General features: G+C 29.7%; 1 protein-coding gene across 1 annotated transcript; it reads left to right on the top strand.

Annotated features, from left to right (window-relative positions):
* The first annotated feature begins 5,641 nt into the window (after nucleotides 1-5,641).
* LOC108213249 (uncharacterized) lies at nucleotides 5,642-8,876 on the top strand. The gene is made up of 3 exons (XM_017385025.2): nucleotides 5,642-5,884; nucleotides 6,908-7,064; nucleotides 8,638-8,876. The coding sequence occupies exons 1-3, from the start codon at nucleotides 5,693-5,695 to the stop codon at nucleotides 8,769-8,771; spliced, it is 483 nt and encodes a 160-aa protein (XP_017240514.1). The 5' UTR covers nucleotides 5,642-5,692; the 3' UTR covers nucleotides 8,772-8,876.
* Nucleotides 8,877-12,801: the final 3,925 nt, after the last annotated feature.

The raw sequence follows: 12,801 nt of genomic DNA, 5'->3' as shown, positions 1-12,801 counted from the left end.
AAAATGCATTAATCATGTAATTCTAATTTATTATATTTTTTCAATTTTACCAACAATATTAAAAACTTAAGTAATAAAATAAACTCATCCTTTTCAAACATTTTAAAATAGTTTATAGTTTATATTTCTCTTGTCCAAAAAACAACAAATTATGGTTCAATATCATTCCTAAAATTCAATTTTTTTTACCTTTAAGCATGATCTAGCTTCTATAATATATTATAATACCTGAGTCTACCCAGGTATGCAGTTAACCAATCAGAAAAGAGGAATTATTTTAGGACCAATCAGAAGTCATTCCTAAATTTTAGACCAATCATATTGATTCTCCAACTTTCCTTCTACCACTGTATGCAGTTAACCAATCAGAAAATAGGAATTATATTTTAGGACCAATCAGAAGTCATTCCTAAATTTTAGACCAATCATATTGATTCTCCAACTTTCCTTCTACCACTGTATGCAGTTAACCAATCAGAAAATAGGAATTATTTTAGGACCAATCAGAAGTCATTTCTAAATTTTAGACCAATCATATTCATTCTTCAACTTTCTTTCAACCACCTTATGCGGTTAACCAATCAGAAAAAAAAGAATTATTTTAGCATTAATATTATTTATTATACAATATAATTAATCAACTCCTTTTCATTATCTGATTATAACTCAACTAATTAGACTCCTTTTCATTATCTAATTAAAAATAATCTAATTAGATAATAATAGAATTTGAGATTTACTTTAAGTAATTTAATTTAATTCAATTCAATTTATGAAAAAATAAATTATTTTAGGATGTTAACCAATAAAAAAAGAGGAATTAATTTAGTACCAATATATCATTCCTTATTTTAGGCCAATAATATTTATCGGTTAACTTTAGATAATTTTAAAACAAATCAGAGTCCATCCTCAAATGCAGTTAACCAATTAAAAAGAAGGATTATTTTAGGACTGATCAGATGCCATTCCTAAATTTTAGACCAATCATATTAATTCTTCAACTTTCTTTCAACCACCTTATGCAGTTAACCAATCAGAAAAAAAGAATTATTTTAGCAGTAATATTATTCATCATCCAACTTTTCTTCTATTAAATTTTATCCAAAATATTAACCACATACAAGTTAATCATGAGTTAGTCAATACAATTTTTTATTATACAATATAATTAATCAGCTCCTTTTCATTATCTGATTATAACTAAACTAATTAGACTCCTTTTCATTATCTAATTAAAAATAATCTAATTAGATAATAATAGAATTTGAGATTTACTTTAAGTAATTTAATTCAATTCAATTCAATTTATGAAAAAATAAATTATTTAGGATGTTAACCAATAAAAAAAAGAGGAATTAATTTAGTACCAATATATCATTCCTTATTTTAGGCCAATGATATTCATTCGTTAACTTTAGATAATTTTAGAACAAATCAGAGTCCATCCTTAAATTTTTTTTTATATGAATAATCAATAATTATATGTTTAGATCAATTTGATAAATCTTTTTTAAAATTATACGAGTCTCCACACCCTACAGATTAGAACGAGCTTTTTATTTACTCGATGGCAAAGAAAAACAGTTTCCTTATATTGCGGTGGATAAAATATTAACATGTTACATGACGTGCATGGTCTTTCGAGTATTATATGATATATAAAATTATATATTTACTATTTTAGAAAATTAAATTCACACTTAGCCAATATAAACATCGTTTTTATAATTATAAATATATAATTATAATGTGATTGGTTAACTGCATACCTGGGTAGACTCAGGTATTATAATATAGGATAAATACAAGTTAGCATCCAGAATGACCAGTTTTCATAAACCTCACAGTGATTTTATAATTTACTAAGACAAATTTTTTATTAAATCCATAAAATTTATTGACATAAGTGAATTTTTACAAGATATACACTTTTACGGTATACTCGATTGAGTTTAATAATTTTTATTATTTCATAAATATGTTAAGTGCATACAAATTATCATAAATATGGCTATAATGACAATTATGCAAATTAAATGAATATGCTTATAAATCAATTAAATTATATAATATAATAATAACGACTGATATTAGGCATGTTCCACCCGATCCGATCGACCTTAACCCAACATTACTTTATTCAATAGAGGAAATTAAAAAACATTATGACCTTGAAATTACTCGCCCGCTCGCGTCCCCATTCACTAACTGGCTCCCCAGTTCTCATATATATATATTATAAAAAATTTATACATAAATATTACAATATTGTTAAAATTAAAATAATTTTATACAAGTCCACCCATAAATTTTCATATGACTAAACAATATTTCTAATTTGTTGCGGTGGTTAAAATATTAACATGTATTACGTGACATACATGGTTTTTTGAGTATTATATAATATAAAATTAAATATAAAATATTTATAATTTGTTGCGGTGGTTAAAATAATTTTATACGAGTCCACCCATAAATTTTTATATGACTAAACAATATTTCTAATTTATTGCGGTGGTTAAAATATTAACATGTATTACATGATATACATGGTCTTTTGAGTATTATATGATATAAAATTAAATATTTCATATTTTATAAAATTAAATTCATACTCATCTAATATAGTGAAAATGCCCTAAATAACTAATATTTATATAATGCATGCCCAAAATAAGTTTGATGTCTTTTTGATGCCTCTTTTAACCAATCAGTGGCGCATTCAAAGGATGCGCGTATATGAATCAAGTGATTTAACCACTACGGGGTACTTCTGATCCAAATAAAGACAACCCATGCATATTTCTTCATATCCAAAATAGCTTTGGACTCCGTGATGCTGTATGTATGATCATATATGTGTTTTCAAAAGCGAAAAAAAAAAATGACACGCATTCTGACTATGCGTGTTTGTTGGTCACGCATACTATATATGCGTAACTTGCAAGCAGATTCAAAATTTAGTCTAATCCTCACACACGATTGATGCTCATGCACAAAATCAGCCAAAGCATGCGCATTAACTAGATCCGCACTCAGTATTCGCATTTAGAGAATGCGACTCTTTGTGGTTATTTTGGTCCATTTTAGTGTGGGTAATCATTATGGACAATATGCGCAGAAAATGAGTTATATTGGATATTCACCCTCTAATATAAACATCGTTTTTATAAGTGTAAATTTATAATTATAATGAGAAAAATAATATAAAATAAACACAAGTTAACATACAGAACGACCAATATAGAAATCTCACAATGACTTTACAATTTATTAGGACAAAATTTTCATTATGTTCGTGATTAAAATAGATATAAAAATAAAATATATTTATCTTCTTAAATTCATAAAATCTTATTTACATGAGTGATTTTGTTACAAATTTATACCTTCAAGGCATGCTCCATTGAATTTAATAATTTATATTACTTCGTAAATAAGTTAAGTGCATACAAATTTTCTAAACTATGGCAACGAAAACTAATCATGCGGATATAAATGAATTTTTGCGTACAAATTAATTAAATTATATATTATAATAATAATGACTGATATCAGGGGATGCATCCACCCGACCCGATCGACCTTAATCTGACATTACTTTATTTAATACGGAAAATTGAAAAAATTTATGGCCCTCAAATTACTCGCCCAGCTCCCTTCCCTGTTTACTAACTGCCTCCCCAATCCTCATAAAAAATTCATACATAAATATTACATAATTGTTGACGATAATATAATTTTATATGTACATTTTTTATTCTCATATTAGTTTTCAATATCTCATATTATAACAACAAATTAGTTTAGATCAACATCGGTGCAAATTCAGGATTCAGTATGAAATTGAGATAATTCAGATTTTGGATCCGAAACCGGGAGCAGGGATTGCATTCGCATTCCATGATCTCTAAACGATAGTTGATCCTTATATAATATTTGATTGAAAAGAAAATATGATTATTTCATTTCATATAATATGAGGGTGTTGAGCAGAGTATTTAAGAAATAATATTATTTTTCTTAAAAATTTATACCTATATTATGTAATAAAATTATATAAATGATAAAACAATATGTACTTGAATTTGTAAGTATACAAACTTATTTTTATTTTATAAAAATAACCATTCGGTGCGTAGCACGGGTAAAATGCTTGAACAATGTTTGTTTTTGGATCCATCTTTCATTTAACCTTTAAACATTATGTGTTATTTTTGGAAATTTGAACAATGCATGCTGCTTCATTCGGTTAACATTTTAATTAATTAAGCTTGAACAATGTTTGTTTTTGGATCCATCTTTCATTTAACCTTTAAACATTATGTGTTATTTTTGGAAATTTGAACAATGCATGCTGCTTCATATGTTAAATTTACATATATTTTTATTATCATGTTTTTGTTTGGTACAAGAAACTCCAATAAAAAATTTAAAAATATTTTTTTGCCAACAATAATATTCACATAAATAAAATTTATTAAAAGAGAAAACGTTTCAATATTATTCAAAAAATAATTATAATCTAATAAAAAACATAAAAGTTAATCATAATTGTTTAGTTAATTATATATTAAAATTTAGTTCCATGCATTTATTTCGATAATTATATCCCAAAAGTAATTTGATAAAAAGATTGCATACTTTATTTCCATGTAAACATGTGGCATGCCACATGTCAAACCCTACCGCCAATCTGTCATTTCATCTAAACTTCCGTTACTTTATTTAACGGCATTGATGAGTTTGATACCATTAAGGGGTCGTTTGGTTCAAATAGTGGTATCGGGTTGGAATCAGAAATCGGGTTAGGTTGGTACGGGGTTGAGGTATCATTTCTAATATCACGTGTTTGGTTGAGTGCTGGAATATATATGTTTGATTTAAAATATTTTTACATTATTAATTTTAATAATTTTAAAATATTAAGTTAATTATTAATTTAATATATTTTTAGTTCAATGAATTATATTTGTATTAAATTTTACAATAAAATGTTAAAATTGAAATGAAAATAGTGTAAACAAAGTTCATTCCGCATACCCCTCCCTCATACCCACCTCCCCGCTTGGGTATGAGAAACCTATACCTTGGGGTATGGGGTTGGAATGAATCTAAACCGATTCCTCATTCTAGAATTGCTCGAAACAAATGACCCCTAAGCGAGTTTAGTGAGTCACTTGAGACCCCGTGGAGATTTGTGATGAGGTTGATACCATTTGTGCACTTCAGTGATAAGTTTGATAATTAACCCTTAAAACATACTACCTCCGTCCCAATTTATGTGAATGGGTTTGACTTTCACGGAGATTAAGAAAAAAGTAGTAAATGTAGTTGAAAAGTGGGTAAAGTGGTGGGACCTATCAATATTTAATAATAGATTTGAGATAGTGGAGAAAAGTAGTGGGTGTAATTGTATAGATTTGAGATAGTGGAGAAAAGTAGTGGGTGTAATAGTGTTTATTTAATGATAAGAGAGTATAAAATATAGAGTTAATGGGTGTAATAGTGAAAAGTAATGTTTAAAAATAGTAAGTATTCTAGGTTATTTTTTTTGACGTCCTAAAAAGGAGATGAGGTCACACACATAAAATAGGACGGAGGGAGTATATATACTTTGAGTATCACTCATGTGTATTCTCTTAATATAATGTTAAACATTCAGGGAAGGCTTTAAGAGAAGAGACAGATGGAGGGGAGGGACGGTGAGAAAGAACAAGTCAAATCAAACGAAAGATGGAACGCAGCGATGGCGAATATAAATGGCATGTCTAACAATCTTCAATCCCTTCAAAACTTGCTTCTTCACAAAGCTGTTTATGTTGATGATGATTCTTTCTTCAAGGCCTCTCTCACTTCTGAACAAGCTAGAACGATCAAGGTATCATCTTGATTTTTGCTCGTTTTTGTTGAAATTGAGCTGTGTTTGTCGATGTTTAGGGGTTGAATTTAAGTGGGTTGTGGTTGAATTTGGCTGATTTTGGTGGTTGATTTTGGATGCGTATTTGATATGTGGCGAAATTGAGCTGTTTTTTATGATTAGTTTTTGGTGGATATAGTGGGTTGTGGTTGAATGGGGCTGATTTTGGTGTTTGATTTTGATATGTGTTTGTTCTTTGTCGAAATCAGCTGTGTCTGATGATCGGTGTTTGGTGGATTTTAGTGGGTGTGATTAGATTGGGTTGGATGTAAATATTAGACTGGATTTCTTGATCATGATCTTGGATTTATTTTAAAGTTTTGCTTGTTTTTCGAAATTCAGTTGTATCTGTCGATCATTGAGAATTGAATTTGCTGGTACTGGTTATATCTAGATACAGTCTTAGATTAAGATTTTGTTGATGATAATATAGATTGATCATAAATTTGTGATTGTTTTTCTTTAAATTGAGTTGTGGTGGTGATCATTCAGGATTAAGTTTCGCGGGTCATCGTTTGATTGGTGTGATTTTGTTTTATATCAAATTTTTATCGCTATGAGCTTAGAAAAATTAGGAGTCATAAATAGATTTGTTGATTCAAGTCAGCTTCATGATCACTCTGAAATTTAATTAGTAAAGTTTATAAATAAATACTAGCTCGAGGTAAAAGTTTTCTATCTTTTTTGTAATTGAGTGTTTATGAGGCAAGAGGTCTTTTCCAAATCAGTCAATACTTGCTGAAGGATTAATAATTACGGATTAGGTGAATAAATCGCAAGTTACTGCATATATCTTAACACTTTAGTATTTGATCAAAGTCAAACAAAAAATGTTGCATGTCAAAACTGTCAACTGTCTGAATGGTTAAATTCAATATAAACTATGACAAATATGCCATTTCGGTGAACATTTCACTTGTGTGTTTCTGGTACTCTTTGAAAGTCCTTGAGGGTGTATTATTACAACTATGATGGATCTTGCAGATTCTTGAGCAGCGTGTTGAAAATTTAGAAAGAGAACTGGACGCTGCCATTTCAGCATCTGCCAGAGCGCGTACAGAAAAGAGACAGGCCGAGGCAGGACAGAAGGCTGCTGAATTACGTGCACAAGAAATCACAAGAGAACTTGAGAACACCACCAGTACGTATACCTTTTTAATTAATGTTAATTATGAACATTTTGGAGAACTTGTGGACATGGTACATTAATTGTTTTCAAAGTCTCTCTTTAATATTTATGTGTTTCACTAAATCTTGGGCAGTTGATGAGTCCACTCAAGACATTTAGTAAATCATGTCAGGCTAACAAAATGCTTTTCAAATCCAATGTCTTTCCGTTATCAGGGTTGTCTACTCACTGTACGTATAATAGATATCACCTACATTAACTAAGGCAAGTTAAATAGAACAGATTGGCTTGCCGGTAGAGATTATAGCTTATACTAATGGCAAGAACTGTTTTGCATCCTTGCACTTGCTACTCTAATATCATGTCAGTTATCATGCTCCATGTCTAAAGAAAAAAAAGACTTGATTCTAACTACAGAAATTTTGTTCCTTGGTGCTGTACTAGTATGATATTACCTTAGAGTTATTTTTAAAAAGCATCCTTTTGGTTTGGACCAACTGCACTTTATTACCTAAACTTTAGGTAATTGCATAGTGTATCCCTTAACATATTTTAGTGCCACACCCTTTTTACCTATTTTGATCTATCACTATGTTGAATTAAAAGGGAAAATAGACTTAAGAACCTATAACAATACATTGTAGTTAATTCTTACGTCTATTTCACCTTTTTAATTTACAAAATGATAGGTCAAAATAGACGGAAATGGGCCAAAAGGTTCATAATGAGGCACCAAAACATGTTAAGGGTTGCATTGTGCAATTATCTAAAGTATAGGTAAAAAAGTGTAATTGGTCCGAACTTAAAGAGATGCGTTTTACAATTAACTCTATTACCTTATTTCAACTAATGGATATATTGCTTGTATTGTATCTGAGTGGGGTCGGCGACGCAAATTGTTTCTTTTTTGAGAACTTGTAAATAAACAGCAACTCAAAAATCACATTTTGAGGGTGAAAAATCAAATATTTGATACAGTGAAAGTATTTGTTTTAAGGAATCCTTACTCAAGGTATTTTGCTATGTAAAAATGAAGTGGAATAGTATAAATAATTCTATTCACGAAGTCAGCATACTTGCCAAATTAGTTGGCTTCTATAAAGTGTGTTTCTCATATTTTAAGTGTGTGATATTTAGTTGTGTATGCTTGTTCTTGTTAGTTCACTGACCCCCTTGGTTTAATTTTTCTTAACTTCTGAATCCTGGATCGGTGACAATTATAAATATCTTAAAATCTGGCATCATCTGGCATCTTCACTAACATTTGTATCTATCAGGTCCCTGGCATGTAATTTCTAAATAAGTTTCGCCATGTACAGACATGAGGCCAAGAGTCTTTTAAGTATATATGATGCATAAGACCCGTGATGTATATTCCCGTTATGTTTGCTGGCGTCATTGCCTTGGTTATAAGTTTATATTGATTTCAGCACTTAAAAAATAAAATTATTAAGACGATCCATGTTCCACATTATCTGCGGAGAACTTTATATGCTCCCTTATGCCAATAGCGCTTGTCAAAATAATGTTCTATCACACAGTACCTCCTCTTCTATACCCTAATATCATATATTCTGACATGCAGAAGTATTTGAGCTGCATATGGAAGAGTTGCGAGCAAAGCAAGAAGAAATTTCCAAGCGAGATAAAGAAATTAAACTGCTAGAGGCCATAATTCAGACACTGGGAGGCAAAAGTCCAAGTTCAACGAGTGGATAGAGCTCTTAGTTATAAAGACTCTTTTTCTTCTCACAAGGATGTATAACGAAAAGAGAACTCTTACATACAATTTTCAATTAGTGGAATTGATTACTTGATCAGCTATATTGATACATCAGTCTTCTAACAAGCTCCACTTAAACTAAGTTAAACAGAAGATCTATCCAATCTACAATCCAACACCCTTTTCTGTTAACATCCCACCTAAAGTCCCTCCACTCCTGTCATTATTTTCAGCAAAAGCTATTTGGCTACTGATATTTCAAGATTGGCTGCCATTTCAAAAAAAAAAAAAACTAAAGGATCAAGGTTGTCATATTAGCATCTCCACCGTTATGACATGCCATAATTAAAAACTATAAAGATTATGTCATAATTGAGAATTATAGAGATTGTGTAATAGATCATGCATGCCTGACATTGTTATTAGTTGAAATTTTAGCCAATGTTTTAAAATTGTTATATTTGTCGAAAAGTTTCCATACCTTTGCGGGAGTATCTGTCAAAGATATATTTAGGCGTTTTTAAACACTGCATTTCATGAGAAACGAAGGTGTCTGCTTTTAGATTCTGATGGATTACTAATTGATGTTTTCTGACCATCACACCAATTTACGAGAGAGCACGAGCTTTTCAAATAATTTCTTTAACTCTAAATTTAAACATAAAATGAAAATTTAGAGTTATAATGAATTCCTTGTGACTATCTACTCTCTTTTAAAGAGTATCTAGGTACTCTTAATTTATTATTATTGAATATAATATTAATTCCCTTCTATTTTTATTCACTTGTCTCTCATTCTCTCGCCAATTTTACTTAAGAAATGTGTCACAAATACTTACAATAGATCCATATTTATAGTGGTCCTGAAGGGGACAACTTGATAGGGTGAAATCTAGCACACCAATAAGATAATGACACATGTATGGATATTCAATCATAATTGATAAGATCATCCACTTACAATTATTACTACATACTTTCACACTCCTAGGATGCCTCAAACACTTACAATGGATCCCTATTTATAATGGTCCTGGAGTGGACAACTTGATAGGGTGAAATCTAGCACACCAATAAGATAATGACACGTGTATGGATATCCTATCATAATTGATAAAATCATCCACTTACAATTATTACTGCATACTTCCACACTCTTCCACACACATACAATTATTACATTACAATTATTACTACATACTTCCACACTCTTCCACACACACATTTATTCTTATTTTACATGACACACCAAACTATTATATTATTAATAACAATCATTTCATTCCTTCGTTCTTCCTTTGGGGACTATTATCACAATATTGAATATATTAAGAGCATCTCCAACCATTGAAAACCCTTAGCTAAAAGGTGACGTGGCATACTATAAATAAAAAAAATTAACCAAATGCTCGAAAAATTCATACTCCAACCATATCGAGTTGTTGTCTATAATTTAGCCAACCTCCTATGGATGACTAAATTTGTCGAATTTCTACATGTCTGTAAGAAATCTGTAGGAAGATTGCACATTATTTATTACCATATTGAACTGATATATTCTATTTTAACAATCTAAAATATTAATAACATACTATTTTTAAATTATAGCCAATACTATTGAACCAAATGTCTTACAGGTTCAGTAAATTTTACATAATGTTTTACGGGTCTCGTTTGGCCAACGATTATAGCCAACGCTGTTGGAGATGCTCTAACTTGTCATGAGGTATATATTATAATAAATTTTGTAAAAATAATTTTGAGATCAGTATTGGAAATGTTTTTAAAGCTTTTAAAACGCTTTCTGCGTCATCTTGAGAATGGAAGTATCTGCTTCCAGATCCCTAAGAAATACTAATTGATGCTTCCCTTCTCACTTGACAGACATAAAATATTATGATAATTAGGGTTGTCAAAAAAATCCGAAAAATCTGATATTCGTCCGAAAAATCCGCATTCACATCCGAGATAAAGTGGATATTATCTGTATCCGAGAAAAAGCAGATATTATCCGCATCTGAATCCGACAATTCCGGATACGGATACGGATATAGGCATATTCGTATCCGATAATATCCGAATCCGAAATGAAATATATATGATATTAAATATTATATATATTATTATTATTAGTATTATTATACAGTAACTTTATAATGTGTGTATTTATATATGTATACATAAAATAATATATTTATATAATTTTTGTATAATTTTAAAATATTATAAACATATATCATAATTTTATTTGAGTTTAATATTTTAAAGATAACAAATTTATATTGAAAGATAAATAAGAATTAATTGTTGAATTAATATAAACCTTCTTTAATGATTTTAATTTTTTTACTCAGTTTTTAAAAATCAATTTTTAATTTTTACTATTTTTTATGATTTTTAGAATTTTGATAGAGAAATAAAAATTCTGATTAAAAATCAAATTCGGGTCCGGATATTATCCGAATCCGGATAGTATCCGGCGGATCCGGATCCGGATATTATCCTTAAAAAATTTTCGGATTTGAATCCAGATACGGATATGAATTTTCGGATCCGGATACGAATACAGGCAGATCCGTATCCGAATTATCCGTTTGACACCCCTAATGATAATAGACCTAACTCGCATCATATTATATTGAAATTTTAGTTGATTTATCAATGCATAAATGACCAAAATCACATTATATTATATTTTATTTTTAATTTTTTATTTAGTAAAATCCAATCTATGTTTGTAATGTGGGTTGGCTTGGATTACTTAGTGTTGCGCGTCTAAGAGAGGCGCGCGCTTTGGGACGCGGAGCAGCTATTATCGCCCAGCTCCGGTCTAGATAATATTTTTCCTTGTTCGCAGATCGACTAACTAAACTCATGTCTATAATCAATTCGATCTCCCGATTGAATCGGGGCAAACGCCTACGAAAAGATCGCTTATATTTATCCATGATTTGTTTAGTTTATTCCTTATCCCGAAAATCCTATTTCGATCGGATCTAAAATAAATTAGAATAAATAAGATTTGGTTTGTTTATATTTAATTATGTTATATATAGAATGTTATTTTCACCCTCCTAACCATTAGTGCATGTCAACATTGTAATTCATTGATGTCTAAAAGTTTTGTGAATAAACGAAACCTTCACCCTTCCCGAGTCTCATAACAATCCATTTCCTTACTTACACTTTGGTTGATTTTGAATTTGTAACCTTTCAGTTTAAATTTTGTATACCATTTGGCCCAAAAAAAAATAAAAAAATTGTTTGATACTCCCTCTGTTTCTTTAAGCTTTTCCTATTTGAAATGTCGGGATTGTTCATGACATGAGACAAATGCTTAATTTACGTCAAATTTATAAGACCAAATATAGTCATGAGTGATCTTGTTGGATTCGTATTTACGAGTATTTTAATACAATAAAGTTTTTTTATTTAATACTAATATGAAATTAAAGATATAAACGATAAAAAGCGTGTGTTGGCAAACGTGTCCAAGGCAAACAGGAAAATTAATAAGGGACGGAGGGAGTACCAATTAGCAGAATTGAAGTTTGTAATCATCATTCTTAACGTTTTACCAAATTGAAATTTGCACAAGTTAACCCAATCGAATGTTAGACAGGCTGCCAAAATATGTGTTCTGACTACAAAATACACCCTCACTCTATTCTCAAGTAATAATAGCAGCTTAGATTTTTTACACATAATTTAATGTGTTTTTTTTTCTGAATCAAACACATAATTTGATGTGTTAAAAAAACATCTCTACATATCATTTTTAAAAAAAAATTCTAAAAAAAATTTAAGATTTATATTTTTTATACATAAAAAAATGAAAAACAATACATAGAAATATGTTTTTTTTTCATCTTAAATTACATGTACAAAGTCAAAGCGACTATCATTTTGAAATGGAGCGACTATTATTTTGAAATGAAGGGAATGTAAAACAATTCCCCTTTTTCGTTCCTGAAGCAGAAAACACTAAAAAACTTGTTCCCCTCCAGCATTATATATGGCTGTCTT

Source organism: Daucus carota, chromosome 1 (assembly GCF_001625215.2).
Source record: "Daucus carota subsp. sativus chromosome 1, DH1 v3.0, whole genome shotgun sequence".
In the NCBI taxonomy this organism is placed as follows: Eukaryota; Viridiplantae; Streptophyta; class Magnoliopsida; order Apiales; family Apiaceae; genus Daucus; species Daucus carota.
Note: the sequence above shows the minus strand (reverse complement) of the source record. Positions and strands in the feature narration are given on the sequence as shown.